This window comes from Chroicocephalus ridibundus, unplaced genomic scaffold (assembly GCF_963924245.1).
Source record: "Chroicocephalus ridibundus unplaced genomic scaffold, bChrRid1.1 SCAFFOLD_26, whole genome shotgun sequence".
Taxonomy (NCBI): Eukaryota; Metazoa; Chordata; class Aves; order Charadriiformes; family Laridae; genus Chroicocephalus; species Chroicocephalus ridibundus.
Window position 1 is genome coordinate 2500835 of NW_026961775.1, and position 18864 is coordinate 2519698.

The following is an 18864-nucleotide window of genomic DNA, read 5'->3' on the forward strand; positions in this document are numbered from 1 at the left end:
ACCCCTGGGGAACACCACTCCTCACTGACCTCCAACTAGACTCTCTGCCCCTAATCACGACCCTCCGAGCTCTTTCAACCAGTTTTCAATCCACCTTACTTTCCACTCATCTAACCCACATTTCCTAAGCTTCCCTATGAGGATGCTGTGGGAGACGGTGTCGAAAGCCTCGCTGAAGTCAAGGTAGACACCATCCACTGCCCTCCCCTCATCTATCCATCCAGTCACGCCATCACAGAAGGCTATCGGGTTAGTCACACAGGATTTCCCCTTGGTGAATCCGTGCTGACTACTGCCCATAGCATTCTTTTCCTCCACATGCCTTGAGATGACGCCCACAACGAGCTGTTCCATCATCTTTCCAGGGATGGAGGTGAGGCTGACCGGCCTGTAGTTCCCCGGCTCCTCCTTCTTGCCTTTTTTGAAGACTGGAGGATCGTTGGCTTTCCTCCAGTCCTCAGGCACCTCGCCTGTTCTCCAGGACCTTTCAAAGATAATGGAGAGCAGCCCAGCAATGACATCCACCAGCTCGCTCAGCACTCTCGGGTGCATCCCATCGGGGCCCATGGACTTGTGAATATCTGATTGATGTAATTGATCCCTCACTCGATCCTCCTCAACCCAAGGGAAGTCTTCTTCTTTCCCTGTTACTTCCCCCAATGCCTGGGACTCCTGAGGGCTGGGCTGAGCAGTATAGACCGAAGCAAAGAAGGCATTCAGTAACTCCGCCTTCTCCGCATCCTCTGTCCCCATGGCTCCTGTCTCATTCAACAGTGGGCCCACAACTTCTCTGCTCTTCCTTTTGCTTCCAATATACTCGTAGAAGCCCTTCCTGTTGAGCTTGATATCCCTGGCCTGGTTTAATTCCAAGGTGGCCTTGGCTTTCCTTGTTTCATCCCTGCACGCTCTGGCAGCATTCCTGTAATCCTCCCAAGGGGTCAGTCCCTTCTTCCACGTATTGTAGACTTCCTTCTTCCACTTGAGCTTTTTCAGAAGCTCCCTGCTCAACCATGCAGGTCTCCTGTGTCCCTTGGCCGATTTCTTTCTCTTCGGGATGCACCGATCCTGAGCTTGGAGGAAGTGGTCTTCGAATACCAACCAGCTCTCTTGAGCCCCTTTGCCTTCCAGAGCCCCAGCCCACAGGATCTCTCCAAGCAGTTTCTTGAAGAGGTCAAAGTTAGCCCTCCTGAAATCCAAGGTTGTAATTTTACTTCTTGTTGTTTTGTGCGTAGTACCCATGATCCTGAACTCCATCATTTCATGATCATTACAACCTAGGGTGCCCCCAACCTTAATGTCCCCCACCAGTCCCTCTGTGTTTGTCAGTACCAGGTCCAGGAGTGCTCCTCTCCTTGTTGGCTCCTGCACCACCTGTGTCAAGAAGTTGTCATCAATGCACTGGAGGAGCCTCCTGGACTGTGCGTGCCTGGCTGCGTGGTCTGCCCAGCAGATATCGGGGTGATCGAAGTCCCCCATGAGAACCAGGGCCTGCGATTGCGAGGTACCTTCAGCTGTCTCTAGAAAGCCTCATCAGCTTCCCCATCCTGATCAGGTGGCCTGTGATAAACACCCACAACAGTGTCCCTCATGTTGGCCTGCCCCTTAATCCTCACCCATAAGCTCTCGACCCTCTCGTCATCCGCCCCTAGTGAGAGCCTGATGCATTCCAAATGCTCTCTCCCATGGAGTGCAACTCCACCACCACGCCTCGCTGGCCTCTCTTTCCGGGAAAGGACGTAGCCACCCATGACAGCATTCCAGTCACGCGCGCTGTCCCACCACGTCCCAGTGACTGCAATGAGATCGTGGCCCTGCGACCGCGCACAGATCTCCAGCTCTTCCTGCTCATTCCCCACGCCGCGTGCACTGGTGTGTCAGCATTTCAGAGAGGGAGTCGTGTGTGTAGTTGTGACCCTTGAGATGTGCTCTGCCTTCTGGCTACCAGAAATACTGGCACACTGGCCCACGAGCGCTGAGCAACTGCGCCCTGGCAGCTCCCCAGCAAGCCCAGGACCCTCCCCACCCCCCTTCAAATCCAGTTCAAAGCCTCTCAATGAGCCCTGAGAACTCAGGGAGTTACCAGGGATTCAGGGAGACATACTGGGAGCACTGGGACTGCACTGGGAGCACTGGGGAGAAGCAGCGAGTCCTGCTGCGAGCACTGGGGCCTACTGGGAGCACTGGGGAGAGTCAGGCAGTCATACTGGGAGCACTGGAACTGCACTGGGAGCACTGGGGAGAAGCAGCGAGTCCTGCTGGGAGCACTGGAACTGTACTGGGAGCACTGGGGGAGTCACAGAGTCATAATGGGAGCACTGGGACTGTACTGAGAGCATTGGGGGGAGTCAGGGAGTCATACTGGGATCATTGGGACTGCACTGGGAGCACTGGGGGGTGTTATTCTGTCATACTGGGAGCAGTAGGACAGCACTGGGAGCACTGGGGGGAGTAAGGGAATCATACTGGGAGCACTGCGACCGCACTGGGAGCACTGGGGGGAGTCACGGAGTCATAATGGGAGCACTGGGACAGCACTGGGAGCACTGGGGTTCATCAGGATGTCATACTGGGAGCACTGGGACCGCCCTGGGAGCACTGGGGGGAGTCAGGGGGTCATACTGGGAGCACTGGGACCGCACTGGGAGCACTGGGGGGAGTCAGGAGGTCATACTGGGAGCACTGGGACCGCACTGGGAGCACTGGGGTTCATCAGGATGTCATACTCGGAGCACTGGGACAGCACTGGGAGCACTGGGGGGAGTCAGGGGGTCTTACTGGGAGCACTGCGACCGCACTTGGAGCACTGGGGGGAGTCAGGGGGTCATACTGGGAGCACTGGGACCGTACTGGGAGCACAGGGGGGAACAAGAGAGTCATACAGGGAGCACTGGGAGTGCACTGGGAGCACTGGGGGGAGTCAGGGGGTCATACTGGGAGCACTTGGACCTCACTGGGAGTACTGGCGGGAGTCAGGGAGTCGTACTGGGAGCACTGGGACAGCACTGGGAGCACTGGGGGGTGTCATTGTGTCATACTGGGAGCACTGGGACTGCACTGGGAGCACTGGGGGGAGTCAGGGGGTCATACTGGGAACACTTCGACCGTACTGGGAGCACAGCGGGGAACAAGAGAGTCATACAGGGAGCACTGGGAGTGCACTGGGAGCACTGGGGGGAGTCAGGGAGTATTACTGGGAGCACTTGGACCTCACTGGGAGCACTGGCGGGAGTCAGGGAGTCGTACTGGGAGCACTGGGACCGCACTGGGAGCACTGGCGGGTGTCATTGTGTCATACTGGGAGCACTGGGACAGCACTGGGAGCACTGGGGGCAGTCAGGAACTTTTACTGGGAGCACTGGGAGTGCACTGGGAGCCCTGGGGGGAGTCAGGAGGTCATACTGGGAGCACTGGGACTGTACTGGGAGCACTGGGGGGAGTCAGGAGGTCATACTGGGAGAACTGGGACCGCACTGGGAGCACTGGGGGGAGCCAGGGGGTCATACTGGGAGCACTGGGACTGCGCTGGGAGTACTGGTGGGAATCAGGGAGCTATATTGGGAGCACTGGGACCGCACTGGGAGCACTGGGGTGAGTCTGGGAGTGATGCTGGTAGCAGTGGGACCACACTGGGAGCACTGGGGGGAATCACCCGGTCATACTGGGAGCACTGGGACCTCACTTGGAGCACTGGGGGGAGTGAGGGTGTCATACTGGGAGCACTGGGACAGCACTGGGAGTAATGGGGCCAGTCAGGAATTTTTACTGGCAGCACTGGGAGTGCACTGGGAGCACTGGGGGGAGTCAGGCGCTCATACTGGGAGCACTGGGAAAGCACTGGGAGTACTGGGGCGAGTCAGGGTCTCATACTGGGAGCACTGGGACCGCACTGGGAGCACTGGGGGGAGTCAGGGGGTCATACTGGGAACACTTCGACCGTACTGGGAGCACAGCGGGGAACAAGAGAGTCATACAGGGAGCACTGGGAGTGCACTGGGAGCACTGGGGGGAGTCAGGGAGTATTACTGGGAGCACTTGGACCTCACTGGGAGCACTGGCGGGAGTCAGGGAGTCGTACTGGGAGCACTGGGACCGCACTGGGAGCACTGGCGGGTGTCATTGTGTCATACTGGGAGCACTGGGACCGCACTGGGAGCACTGCGGGGAATCACGGGGTCGTACTGGGAGGTCTGGGACCTTACTGGGAGCACTGGGGGGAGTCAGGGAGTCATACTGGGAGCACTGGGACCTCACTTGGAGCACTGGCGGGAGTCAGGGAGTCATACTGGGAGCACTGGGACCGCACTCGGAGCACTGGGGAGTGTCATTGTGTCATACTGGAAGCACTGGGACAGCACTGGGACAGCACTGGGAGCACTGGGGGCAGTCAGGAACTTTTACGGGGAGCACTGGGACCGCACTGGGAACACTGGGGGGAATCACGGGGTCATACTGGGAGCACTGGGACAGCACTGGGAGCACTGGGGGGAGTCAGGAACTTTTACTGGGAGCCCTGGGACCGCACTGGGAGCTCTGGCGGGAGTCAGGGGGTGATACTGGGAGCACTGGGACCGCACTGGGAGCACTGGGGGGAGCCAGGGAGTCATACTGGGAGCAGTGGGACCGCACTGGGAGCACTGGGGGGAATCACGGGGTTATACTGGGACCACTGGGAGCACAAATGGAGCACTTGGGGGGAATCACGGGGTTATACTGGGACCACTGTGACCACACTTGGAGCACTTGGGGGGAGTCAAGAGGTCATACTGGGAGCACTGGGAGTGCACTGGGAGCACAGGGGGGAGTCAGGGAGTCATACTGAGAGCACTGGGACTACACTGGGAGCACTGGAGTGCATCAGGAAGTCATACCGGGAGCACTGGGACCGCACTGGGAGCACTGGCGGGTGTCATTGTGTCATACTGGGAGGACTGGGACCTCACTGGGAGCACTGAAGGGAACCCCGGAGTCATACTGGGAGAAGTGGGACCGCAGTGGGAGCACTGGGGGGAGTCAGGGGGTCATACTGGGAGCACTGGGACCGCACTGGGAGCACTGGGGGGAGCCAGGGGGTCATACTGGGAGCACTGGGAGTCCACTGGGAGCACTGGGGGGAGTCAAGGAGTCATACCGGGAGCACTGGGACCGCACTGGGAGCACTGGGGGGAGTCAGGGGATCTTACTGGGAGCACTGGGACTGCAATGGGAGCACTGGGGCGCATCAGGAAGTCATACTGGGAGTACTGGGACCACACTGGGAGCACTGGGGGGACTCAGGAGGTCATACTGGGAGCACTGGGACTGCACTGGGTGCACTGGCGGGAGTCAGGGCATCATACTGGGAGCACTGGGACCTCACTGGGAGCACTGGGGGGAGTCAGGGGGTCTTACTGGGAGCACTGAGGGGAACCACGGAGTCATACTGGGAGCAGTAGGACAGCACTGGGAGCACTGGGGGGAGTAAGGGAATCATACTGGGAGCACTGGGAGTGCACTGGGAGCACTGGGGGGAGTCACGGAGTCATAATGGGAGCACTGGGACAGCACTGGGAGCACTGGGGTTCATCAGGATGTCATACTGGGAGCACTGGGACAGCACTGGGAGCACTGGGGGGAGTCAGGGGGTCATACTGGGAGCACTGGGACCGCACTGGGAGCACTGGGGGGAGTCAGGAGGTCATACTGCGAGCACTGGGACCGCACTGGGAGCACTTGGGGGAGTCAGGGGGTCTTACTGGGAGCACTGCGACCACACTGGGAGCACTGGGGGGAGTCAGGGGGTCATACTGGGAGCACTGGGACCGTACTGGGAGCACAGGGGGGAACAAGAGAGTCATTCAGGGAGCACTGGGAGTGCACTGGGAGCACTGGGGGGAGTCAGGGGGTCATACTGGGAGCACTTGGACCTCACTGGGAGCACTGGCGGGAGTCAGGGAGTCGTACTGGGAGCACTGGGACAGCACTGGGAGCACTGGGGGGAGTCAGGGGGTCATACTGGGAGCACTGGGACTGCACTGGGAGCACTGGGGGGAGTCAGGGGGTCATACTGGGAGCACTTCGACCGTACTGGGAGCACAGCGGGGAACAAGAGAGTCATACAGGGAGCACTGGGAGTGCACTGGGAGCACTGGGGGGAGTCAGGGAGTCTTACTGGGAGCACTTGGACCTCACTGGGAGCACTGGCGGGAGTCAGGGAGTCGTACTGGGAGCACTGGGACCGCACTGGGAGCACTGGCGGGTGTCATTGTGTCATACTGGGAGCACTGGGACAGCACTGGGAGCACTGGGGGCAGTCAGGAACTTTTACTGGGAGCACTGGGACTGCACTGGGAGCCCTGGGGGGAGTCAGGAGGTCATACTGGGAGCACTGGGACTGTACTGGGAGCACTGGGGTGAGTCAGGGATTCATACTGGAGAACTGGGACCGGACAGGGAGCACTGGGGGGAGCCAGGGGGTCATACTGGGAGCACTGGGACTGCGCTGGGAGTACTGGTGGGAATCAGGGAGCCATATTGGGAGCACTGGGACCGCACTGGGAGCACTGGGGTGAGTCTGGGAGTGATGCTGGGAGCAGTGGGACCACACTGGGAGCACTGGGGGGAGTGAGGGTGTCATACTGGGAGCACTGGGACAGCACTGGGAGTAATGGGGCCAGTCAGGAACTTTTACTGGGAGCACTGGGAGTGCACTGGGAGCACTGGGGGGAGTCAGGCGCTCATACTGGGAGCACTGGGAAAGCACTGGGAGTACTGGGGCGAGTCAGGGTCTCATACTGGGAGCACTGGGACCGCACTGGGAGCACTGGGGGGAGTCAGGGAGTCATACTGGGAGCACTGGGACTGCACTGGGAGCCCTTGGGGGAGTCAGGGAGTCATACTGGGAGCACTGGGAGTGCACTGGGAGCACTGGGGGAAGTCAGGGGGTCACACTGGGAGCACTGGGACCGCACTTGGAGCACTGGGGGGAGTCAGGGGGTCATACTGGGAGCATTGGGACCGCACTGGGAGCACTGGGGGATGTCATTGTGTCATACTGGGAGCACTGGGACTGCACTGGGAGCACTGGGGGGAGTCAGGGGGTCATACTGGGAGAATTGGGACCGCACTGGGAGCACTGGGGGATGTTATTGTGTAATACAGGGAGCAATGAGACCGCACTGGGAGCACTGGGGGGAGTCAGGGGGTCATACTGGGAGCACTTTGACTGCACTGGGAGCACTGGGGCGAGCCAGGGAGTCTTACAGGGAGCACTGGGACCGCACTGGGAGCACTGGGGGGAGTCAGGGGGTCATACTGGGAGCACTGGGACCGCACCTGGAACACTGCGGGGTGTCATTCTGTCATACTGGGAGCACTGGGACAGCACTGGGAGCACTGGGGGCAGTCAGGAACTTTTACTGGGAGCACAGGGACCGCACTGGGAGCACTGGGGGGAGTCAGGGAGTCATACTGGGAACACTGGGACCGCACTGGGAGCACTGCGGGGAATCACGGGGTCGTACTGGGAGGTCTGGGAGTGCACTGGGAGCACTGGGGGGAGTCAGGGAGTCATACTGGGAGCACTGGGACCTCACTTGGAGCACTGGCGGGAATCAGGGAGTCATACTGGGAGCACTGGGACCGCACTGGGAGCACTGGGGGGTGTCATTGTGTCATACTGGAAGCACTGGGACAGCACTGGGAGCACTGGGGGCAGTCAGGAACTTTTACGGGGAGCACTGGGACCGCACTGGGAGCACTGGGGGGAGTCACGGAGTCATACTGGGAGCACTGGGACTGTACTGGGAGCACTGGGGTGAGTCAGGGAGTCATACTGGGAGCACTGGGACTGCACTGGGAACACTGGGGGGAATCACGGGGTCATACTGGGAGCACTGGGACAGCACTGGGAGCACTGGGGGGAGTCAGGAACTTTTATTGGGAGCCCTGGGACCGCACTGGGAGCTCTGGCGGGAGTCAGGGGGTCATACTGGGAGCACTGGGACCGCACTGGGAGCACTGGGGGGAGCCAGGGAGTCATACTGGGAGCAGTGGGACCGCACTGGGAGCACTGGGGGGAATCACGGGCTTATACTGGGACCACTGGGACCACAATTGGAGCACTTGGGGGGAATCACGGGGTTATACTGGGACCACTGGGACCACACTTGGAGCACTTGGGGGGAGTCAAGAGGTCATACTGGGAGCACTGGGAGTGCACTGGGAGCACTGGGGGGAGTCAGGGAGTCATACTGAGAGCACTGGGACCACACTGGGAGCACTGGGGGGAGTCAGGGGGTCACACTGAGAGCACTGGGACTACACTGGGAGCACTGGAGTGCATCAGGAAGTCATACCGGGAGCACTGGGACCGCACTGGGAGCACTGGGGAGAGTCAGGGGGTCTTACTGGGAGCACTGGGGCCGCACTGGGAGCACTGGGGTGAGTCAGGAAGTCCTACTGGGAGCACTGGGACCGCACTGGGAGCACTGGAGGGACTCAGGAGGTCATACTGGGAGCACTGGGACTGCACTGGGTGCACTGGCGGGAGTCAGGGCATCATACTGGGAGCACTGGGACCTCACTGGGAGCACTGGGGGGTGTCAGGGGGTCTTACTGGGAGCACTGAGGGGAACCACGGAGTCATACTGGGAGCAGTAGGACAGCACTGGGAGCACTGGGGGGAGTCAGGGCGTCTTACTGGGAGCACTGTGACCGCACTGGGAGCACTGAAGGGAACCCGGGAGTCATACTGGGAGCACTGGGATAGCACTGGGAGCACTGGGGGGAGTCAGGGGGTCATACTGGGAGCAGTGGTACCGCACTGGGAGCACTGGGGGGAGTCAGGGGGTCTTACTGGGAGCACTTGGACCGCACTGGGAGCACTGGGGGGACTCAGAGGGTCTTACTGGGAGCACTGGGACCACGCTGGGAGCACTGGGGGGAGTCAGGGGGTCATACTGGGAGCACTGGAATAGCAGTGGGAGCACTCGCTGGGCTCAGGGGGTCATAGTGGGAGCACTGGGACAGCACTGGGAGCACTGGGACCGCACTGGGAACGGTCTATGCTCGTCCATACTGGGATCACTGGTCCATACTGGGGTCACTGGCCCGTACTGGGATGGCTGGTGCGCACTGGCCCGTACTCCATCTCCCATCATCCCCTGCGCCGGAAGTGGGTCCGGTTTCCGGCTTGAGTGGTGGTTGCCCCACCGCCCGCTGGCATCATGGCGGAGCTGGGGTTGCCGGGGGAGGAGGCGCAGGTCGGGTGGGACGGGGACACCCTGGGGACACACCTTAAAGCCCTGGTCCTCGTCCTGTCACTGCAGGCCTTGGTACACAGTCTCTCCTCGACTGTCCCATGAGCCTCCTTTTTATGTTGGATCCCTGCAATAAGGTCTCCCTGGAGCCTTCCCTTCTCTGTGCTGAACAACCCCAACTCTCTCAGCTTTTCTCCATGAGAGGGGTGATAAATGATTTAATCGCAAAGAGGATTCCAATTAGAATTTATATTTTATTAAAGGAACAAAGGCAAGCAAACAGCGCTGGGTGTGCCGGGGGTCTCTACCCAACCAAGACACACACCTTACAGACCCCATTTTTGGTTTATATCTCCTATACTAATACATATTCATAACTGCCTCTAAAATGGTTGGCCCTTGCCAAAAATGGGTGTATCCCCCCCCTTACAGGTCACTATGCAGATAACAACAGGACCGGTTTAAGTTGGTATTCTAGAATGTTCGCCAGGTGGCTCCTGCAAAACACAGACACGACAGACACACCGTCTCGTCTGCGGCCATACAGACAAAACAGTCAAAGGTCACACTTCACCCTGTGGCCCTAACACTGTTCCACACTGACACGAATCAGTTCAGCACGTTTCACAGTGGACAAGATCAAATCATTTATTGTTCTATTAAAAAAGAAAAAAAAAGGTTCTGAATGTGAATGGAAAACCGTTTTCTGTATTCACTTACCTTTCTGTTCTGATGTATTTACTGATGCCTGTCTTTATTCCCAGTCACGGAATTCATAGAGTCGGTTCTGTGTGAGTAGCACGCAGTCAGTTTGGTTTGAACTAAGCCGTGGGCAGAGCACTAGCGTAAGGTTTGGACCCAGAAATGTGCACTCTTGTGGGCCTTGTGTCAAATCATCTATTTGTGCACAGAAATAAACCACAGAAAATCATTTTCTAAAAAATTTCATGCTGCTCTTAGTTTCACCTTTGCCTCTTCTCCGCTAATCAACATTATTTTTCTTGCTAGAAGGTGTACAAGGAGTTACATTCTGGGTAAGAGCTAGAGTCAGGGGGGTTTGTGTTTTCATTGCTGTTTTGCCCTCAGAGGGCTGCTGAGAGTCATGGTCACTGCCTTGTCAATCTTCTCAACCTCTCCTCCTCTGGGGAGGAGCAAGTAAGCGAGCCAGTATCAGGATGTCTTTTTAAGGGAAGAAGCTTAGTTGCAGACAAGAGGATGTATTTACACTGAGACTGACACAGGCCCTTTCCTGTGCCTTCATTAACTTAAACAAAGTCTGAGCTGAGCGGAACAGAGCATGTGCCTCTCATGTTCCTGCACAGGGGCTATAGGGGAGAAACGCGTGGAGTTCACAGCACCGGGAGGGACAGTGCCTGACAAGAGAGTGGGATTTTCCTGAGAAGGGAGGAATGAGCTGAGAAAATAAATAAAAGTGGAGGGAAGGATGGGGCTACTCCCACAAGAAACCTTTCCCTTTTGTCAGATCTACGGGTGCAAGTCAACAAAACCCAAATCCTTCGGCAAGTTGGAAGGCACCTTGTGACCTTTCACTTCCACAAGTTTTATGCACAGTTTTGACTTACTTAGGGGGTGGATGATGAGAGGGAGTAGACAGCTGAGATCAGATTTAATTTACTTATTAATTACTTGCTAAATTTTGTGTCAATTAAGAAGTAGCGCTGTTGTGAAGACAGAGGGGTCTTGTGGCCAGAGAGGAGGCTGCTAAACTAGGTGGATAGTCTCTCCTAATCGGCCTTCCTTGTCCTTTTCTCCTTTTCACTGGTTTCTTTGACTCTTCCTGGTGCTACTTCTCTCTTCTTAAAGCAAGGATCATTTGAATTCATATTCTTGCAATGCCAGTACCTCTTTCTGTGATGTTCTTCAATGGAAGGGTTTGAGGCAAGTGACAAACACCACCATGAAAAGTATATATGCAGTGGTGTTATGCACATGCCTGGAATATTGCTGCCATTTCTGTCGTTACAGGTACTAGATATGGGGAGTGTCTGTTGCCAAGATCATATGCATAGTTAGCGTCTTATATTTTTCCTGTGATCAATCATCCGTCCTACGAGAGTATTGCATGGACCTTTCCAGTGCGTCTCTAATTGTGGTGTTTAAAGCCTGGGTAGCTCTCTGTTGGAATGGGAGCCATCACTGGCAGAGCAATCACTACCTTTGTTTGATAGTATTTGCGCTTGACATTAGGATGGAGGGTGTTTGGCATTTCTCGCCAGCTGGATGTGTTGGAAGTGTGGACAGCTGTAATGTGGTGGTGCAAGCATAAGAAACTGGTAAGTCGTTTTGTTTGTTATAGCAACTGCGTGGGCTGATGGCTGAGCACAAGCCTCATATAGGTAAGATGGACAAACCTGGGCCTCAGTTGCTGGAGCTGAGCCCAGGAGAAGGTTTTTCTATCCAAGAGGAATATGTGGCAGCACTACGTATCAAAGGCACCCCATAACCTATGAAGCCAGAATGAGAGGTTGTAATGACTTGCATTTTCTTCCTTTTAAGTTCTAAAACACCTCGTCTCATTCATTGAAGTACGAGTACAAGGAAGCCCACTGAATGTACCAAAAATTTTAAAATTTAATATATATATCTCCTAAAATTGGACCTTGGTAGTGCCAATTTAATTCCCATCTTTACCACTTTTGTAAGGTTTTGTTGCTGCAATCGGTTTTCCAGAAGTCCGGAAGGTGGGAAGGCTACTTATCTTCCAGAACACATTTTGCTGGCTCGTATGATATTCGCACTTCTAACAAAAACACTGAGTCCATAACGTTGGTCACAGTGTCTGATTTGAAGTGGGTTGTGTGGTGGGAAAAAGTCATTACATTCGCATTGCCTGTATTCCTTTGAATAGAAAGGATGTAGCTATTTGTTCCCATCAGGCAATCTTGTTTTGCTGTGCTCTTTCTGGCACCTTTCCCAAGTGTAGTCAGGAGTGCTTTTTGTAGATCCCGGAGGGATCGTTAAATGCACCCAAGGTTTACTAATTTCTGTAAATTGAAAGGGGCACGGTGGTGAGGTGTTTTTAGGAGTCTCTAGGGATCCAAAAGCATGTAGTAAAGGCTATCTTTGGACCTATACCAAAGGGTGAACCATGTTACAGAGCTGTAATTGAGTTTCTGGACACCTCCCCTGGGCTCAGTCAACTGTGGGTCAACATAACACGCGCTGTTGTGTGCTTTTAGTTGCAGAAAGTAACGCTCCTTTACTGCAGTAACAAGCATCACCTGGGCACTAAGAGACGTCTTTTTGAATGACCAGACATATCGAATCTTAACCAGTGGTTATATGCCAGTGTATTGGTCCTGATATGAAAAAGTATGTATTTACTACTCAGGTAAACAGCTTGCTAAAATGATGAAATGGCTCATGAAAGAGCCAACGAGTCGTGGCTCTCCAAAATAAGGTACAACCTACTGTATGGATGACACAGGAGTAAAGGCAAGTAGATTCTGCTCTATGTATAGTATCTTCAGATGGAACGTCTCAGGACTGAAACCGGATTTCACAGTAAAATTCTTCAATCTGAGAGGAAGTACCATTTTGCAAGGTCATTTTTGTAATGTAGATATTGAGAGAGGGGAAGAACCACGAAGGGCAGTATTGCAAGTGGCGCATACCTCTGTTGGCTAGAGATGTTAAATATGTTAATTTTAAAGTACCTTTTTCCAAGAGAATTTCAAATGCCATTTTTCATTTTTTTTTTTTTCCTAATTTCTCTGCCACTTCTTTCTGTCCTTTACCACCCTACCAGTTTCATGACAAGATAGATTCGACTCTTGAGAGTCTGAAAGGCACAGCTGAACGTCTGAGGCAGCCACCTTCGATCTCAGCAGAGGCTGAGAAGATTAAAGAGCAAATCAGTGAAAATAAGAACGTGTCAGTGGATCTGGAAAGACTTCAGCCGGTGTATGAGACGCTTAAACAGAGAGGGAAGGAAATGATTGCTCGCTCAGAAGGAGCCAATAAGGATATATCTGCTAAAGGTAATAGAGGGAGGAAAGTTTCATGTAGTGGAAATGCAGCAAGCTGCAGCATATAAAAATGTTCATTTCTGATGACCACTGCTCTGGGGATTGTGTTCTACTGGAGAAGCTGGAGAAGATGTATAAAAGCAAAATATTTGTTTAATATAATTCATCGTGGATATGACCTTTGTTTTATTTTTTAAGGTTGTGGTGGTTGTTTCCACTTAAGGTTATGAGTCATCATGTAAAGAAACAATTTTACAGTTGAAATTTTAAAAGATACCCATATGTTTCTGCTGTAGAACTGTAGAGATATTTATGGCTGAGAATTGTTTGCCAGGTAGTAATCTAGTTCCTCTGTTGTTTAGCTGTTCAAGATAAACTAGACCAAATGGTCCTCATTTGGGAAGACATCCAGACCTTGACTGAGGAGAGGGAGGCCAAATTGTTGGATGTAATGAAACTAGCCGCAAAGTTGTGGTGTAGTCACGTGGCTCTTGCAGCTACTATTAAAGATACTCAGGAGCTCATTGGAGAACTGGAGGGACCTGGAGTTGACCCATCTCTAGTCAAGCAACAGCAAGAAGACGCTGAGGTCAGTAGAAAGTATTTTGTTGACTTAAAGTATTTTATTTACGGTATGCGGAGACAAGACAGAATTACTATGAAATACCACAGGAGGCTATTTTTTTAGAGACCAAGAGGGATAATTGTGTAGGAATTTACTATAGTGATATCTCGAGAGTCTGTGGTAAATAACATGTACCAGTTCTGAATTGCAATGAGCATGCAACATGTGCCTGTCCTTATATTTGCATCTCTGCTTATAAACACGTATATAATAAGCACGTCACTGAGACTTTTGAAAGTGATACGTACTTGAGATTCCCTGAGTAATAGGGAACATCTAAATGAAAGGTGTACGCATGTATCGTGCTCTATGTATTATGCTCTAAGCCTGTAATTATTCATGCTGATAGTTAAAGATTTGAGGGTTGACTGACAACCTCTGAAAAAGAAAACACTCTGATTAAAGAAATCTAATTGAAAACTTCCTGTTTATTTTTTTTCATCTCATGCAAAGTGACATCATAAGCCATTGTTCTAATTTAGACTGGTGTCAGTTGATTTCACTCTGACCCTGCAAAGGGATGCTTGTGTTTTAAGCGTCAGATTGTAAGTCCAAGGGACTTTAAAGAAACCACAGGCCGAATCCTGCCATGTCCTATCTTGAAAACAAGCTGTACATAGATTATTAAAGTTAGTGTGAGCGGCATTGATGTTTTTTTCTCTTTGTAGGCTGCTAAAGACGAAATTGATGGACTGCAAGAGGAACTAGCAACAGTTCTGAGCCTTGGCTCTGACCTTGGAGCTGCTTGTGGAGAGCCTGACAAACCTATTGTCCACAAGAGCATAGATGAGGTACGGGAAATGCAGGTGCTTGAATCTGCTACGCCAGGTGCTTGTTCAGCTGAAATTGGTATATCCTCCCTGCCCCCAACACATTTTGCAAATAGACATTTTGCGGCAAATGTAAGATACCCCTGAAGCTTTTAAGATAACGTAAGGTTTGCTTTTCAAGTAAATGGATCTTGGCTCGTATTAGTTCAGAATGTGTAGACAATTTTATTGTATTGATTTATGGGTTAAAAGTTCTGTAAAAGACAGAAAGGCTTTTTGTGGAAATAGTCACTGATGAATGCAATAGATGGCTACTTTTTGCAATAGGAATGCTGGAATAAATTTGAAATGTATCTGGTTTATGCCAAGTGCAGCATCTTGACTGAGACAATGCTGCTTGGATGACTACAGAGTACTGACAATTTCTCCAGTGTTCAGCAGTGTGTTTCTTTTAAGCTACCTTTTTGATAAGGATGCAATTCCAAATGATTTAATGATACTTTTTCCCATATTGACTGTAATCCATAGGTTAATAAAACTATTCAATAATCAGTATTGAATTTTACAGCCTTTGCCATCCAGAACATCGAGTGCATTCTGAAGGAAAGTAACCATGCAGTGGTAAGGAGAACAAGAGTTTTAACATGGAATTAATGTGAACTATTCATGCTTATTTTATTGGTGTTATTGATGAGTGAATAATGAGTGAACGCACATTATACAGCAGCAGTAACATTCGTTTGTCCATTGGAGTAAATTTCACCTACTTGCAGCTGAATTCTGCCTGGGATGCCTTAAGCAAAACAAGGAAAGACCGGGCAGATAAGCTTGTTGAAGCTCTGCAGGCAGCTGTTCCATAGCAAGAAGGACTGCAGGTAAGATGGTGTGATACACCTAACCCAATCTTGAGTCAATGGGATTTAACGTGGTTGTAGTAAAAAATGTTACGTGATTGGGAAGGTGACATGTGTCACTGATTCTAGCGACTGTTTTCTTCAGTAGGCAGATATTTTTTCTCGGGGTTGGTTGGGTTGGAGGTTTTTCTTCCATTGAAGACTAAGTCTCTTTGGGTTGTTTTCTGCATGTAGTTGTTCATATACTCCTCTATGTATAGATTCGAAATTGATGTCCCCTTTATTGGTAAGACACAAGTTTATAGTAATCCTGCTCACATTTCCTGGTGGCAGTCAGTACGTAACATAATAGGCGAGTTGAAGGTGTGACATGTTTACATGATCTGAAAGGAACAGAATACAGGTCCGTATACTCACCTGCAGCTGTTTTCTTTGAGTGGAGGACAGTGAAAGAACTTCAATTTTATTCCACCTTTTTTATAAGTGAAATATTTCAGTTTGACTATTTTAAGCCCAAAATATTAACATAATGTTACTGGACCATTCCAGGAATTCTTAGCGTAATTATACTAAGAATATAGACATACTGGACCATCATTCTTAGCGTAATTTATCCAATCACAATACTTTGGAAGATGATTCACTTTTAAAATCGGTAGGTAAACTTTCCAGCAGTTTTTTAAGATATCTTTTCTCTACATGTGCTGTATTTTATTTCATTTTTTTGCCTATTCTTTGCAAGTTTTGGCTGAGTGGCAGGCCTCATGTCTTTTGTCAGTGAATGGCTGGAAGATGGAAACAGTAGAAGGGTTTTCATGGTCAGATTTTGCAAAGCTGTCTTTTTGCCCAGTGGAATTACTGTCCTTCTTGGTTCATTAGATCTTTAAAAACAGAGTTTCACATGGCACTGAGGGCAGTTGCGTGTGTGTTCGGTGCAGATCGAGCAGCAGAACACATCTTAATAATAATGCAACATCTTGTTTTCCATGTTTTTTTCTCCAAGGACTCTTATTTTCATACTGCGCAGAGGTTGACTTGTAGGGTTACATTAGGAACATTGCCGTTGCTTTAAGAGCTTTGTATTTCCTGGGGCTGCACGTTGTGCATCCTACAAGCTTGGTACTTTGTACAAGAACTGTATGTAACTGCCGCCTTATGCTCATTTCAATAGACAATATTAAAAGTATTGTGGGCAGATTGTTAGCTACAGCTGCCTCACCCTGTTGAGCGTGTTGGGGGGGTTAGTTGTCCTTTTCCCAAGGAGTTGTGTAGCAGTGGGCAGCTCTGAGAAGCCGTCCTAAGCCCTTCTCCGTCATGAATCACAGATAACAGGCAGGAGGAGAAAGGGCCTGGCAGAGGTATTTTTTCCTCTGTGTAATTAATTGCCCGGAGTGCTATAGGTGTTCTTAATCTTTAACTGGAGTGTTCGTGAGGTTGTTCTGCATTATATCAGGAGTAAGGGAAGTACCCACAAAGCCTCAGATCTGGGGAGACTTCATGTGTTTATTGAAGTTACAACTGCCTCATCCTGAGGAGATTCAGTCAAGCTCAGGTATTGGCCATCACTGTCTACTCTGTACTGAACGGGTCGCGTTCCATCTTCCTGATACAGATACCGTTATCCTTCAACAGAAGTTCTTTTGTCATCATCATTTAAAGTGTGTTATCATTCAGCTACCACCTTCCATCTTTGCTCCGAAGGAGTGCAGAACAGAGTTTGTCTTGTATTTACCTTTCGGGGTATTCATAAAAATTGCTGATTTTACTCCAGAAGTAGAGTACTAGTCCGCATGAATAGTACTGGCAGGATATTGCTGCTAATAGGGGTTCAGTCTTGCAGCATGTACATTCTCGTAACCATTACGTGGAATACTTTAGTTAATACTGGATCCCTTGTATTGCAAAAACCCCTAGGTTCCGCTGGAGAAAGCTGTTTGGTTTTGGTTTGCTTTGTTTTGTTTTCAAAGCGCACAGCAATCTTGTTCTCTGGAGTAAAAAATTCTGGTATTTTACTTAATGCAACTTTGAAATCTGACACTATTTCTCTGCTCATGCTTCAGTTTCATACTGTGATTTTGGGTTGAGGATTTCTGCTGATTTGCAGGATTGAACTTTGGTGAAAGTTTATCATGTGGCTGTTGGTTTTCTTTCTGTTTTGAGTAGGGATGCACATCCGCTGTTATTAAAGCCATCGCTCAAGAGATTCTGCATCAGCCAAGTGACGTGTTCCCAGAGCTTCTCTGCGGGGTGCCGCTACTGGGAAATAATTCCCCAGGCCAGCGATGGGTGGGCTGTTGGAGTTGCTGATGAACTTCTTGGAAAAAGGGACAAATTAGGAAGAGCGGAGCATTCCTGGTGCAGAGAATGGCTAGGTCCCAAAGAGCAGCTGTCAGCGTGGCACAGAGATCAAGAAACATTCTTCTGCAAGGATAAACCGTTGAAGGTTGGAGTTTTGCTGGAGCTACAAAAGAAGACCGTGTCCTTTTATTCCATCACTGACAAAGAAATGCTTTTGCACACCTTCGGAATCAATACCTCACCTCCTCTTTACCCTGCTTTCTGGCTATATAGTCTAGAAAGAAATGGATCTTTCAGTCTAAGTCAGAAAAGTGACAATTTTGGCTGTGACCGCAGAGCTTCTGTACGAGCTTCAGTGTCTCGCACAGGAATTTACCCAGGAGTGTGTAGCGACCCAGGTCTTCCTGGGAATCAGCAGCTGATACTTGGCTCTGCTTTTCTTCCCGCTGTGCTCTGATGGAGCTGAACACTGAACTGCTGTCCCCGAACACCCTGGAAGCACTCTGGACTAACTGCGCGTCTGTAAGATGCCAGCGGTGCGTGTGTCAGCTTCTACAAGAGTGGGGGTGGCTCTCTCAACGTTGCCAACAGTGAATGCACAGCTGATGGCTGCTGCCTCTTGTTAGGGCTGAGGCGTCCCTTCCTGGTGCATCTGGAGCAAGAACAGGGCCAGCACGATGAGCTGCCTGGGCACCTCTAGGTTTGCACGTACAAACTGTGCTGCAGTGCTCAGGAGCAGCAATTTGTTGCGCTTTGATCATAAATGACCGTGCCATGTGAAAGGGAGTGTGTTGTGTCGCTCCTGGTGTTCCTGTGCGTCGGAGGCGCTCACTTGGCAGGCGCAGCACTGCAGCCAGCGCCGTTCCATGACAGCGCTTGAAATCTGCATCATGGCTCCCAACGGCAGAAAGCTGCGTCACCATCCCAGGGAAGCCCAGAGCAGAACTCCCGCGCAGAGGCGACAGGAGCCCACAAGCCCACTGCCTGCTGTATTTCCCACTGGGCTCTGAGGGGGGAGAGCGGAACTGGGGGCTGTGATTTGTCAAGGGGATGCCCCCTCTGTCCCTGTGACCGCCGTTCATGGCCCAAAAC

At 51.6% G+C, this 18864-nt stretch overlaps 2 protein-coding genes across 2 annotated transcripts in view; one reads left to right on the forward strand and one right to left on the reverse strand.

Annotated features, from left to right (window-relative positions):
- The window catches only part of LOC134509675 (antigen WC1.1-like), a gene marked incomplete at both ends in the record, with an annotated part of 338008 nt that overhangs the window by 251879 nt on the left and 67265 nt on the right, over nucleotides 1–18864 (reverse strand). The window lies entirely within an intron of this gene.
- LOC134509729 (dystonin-like) lies at nucleotides 11396–14713 on the forward strand. The gene is made up of 3 exons (XM_063322336.1): nucleotides 11396–11530; nucleotides 13006–13237; nucleotides 14519–14713. The coding sequence occupies exons 1-3, from the start codon at nucleotides 11504–11506 to the stop codon at nucleotides 14524–14526; spliced, it is 267 nt and encodes an 88-aa protein (XP_063178406.1). The 5' UTR covers nucleotides 11396–11503; the 3' UTR covers nucleotides 14527–14713.

Coding starts and splice junctions, on each gene's coding strand:
- LOC134509729 (XM_063322336.1), top strand. CDS start 11,504: ATGTGGTGGTGCAAGCATAAGAAACTG. Junction 11,531..13,005: donor GGTGCAAGCATAAGAAACTG/GTAAGTCGTTTT, acceptor CCACCCTACCAG/TTTCATGACAAGATAGATTC.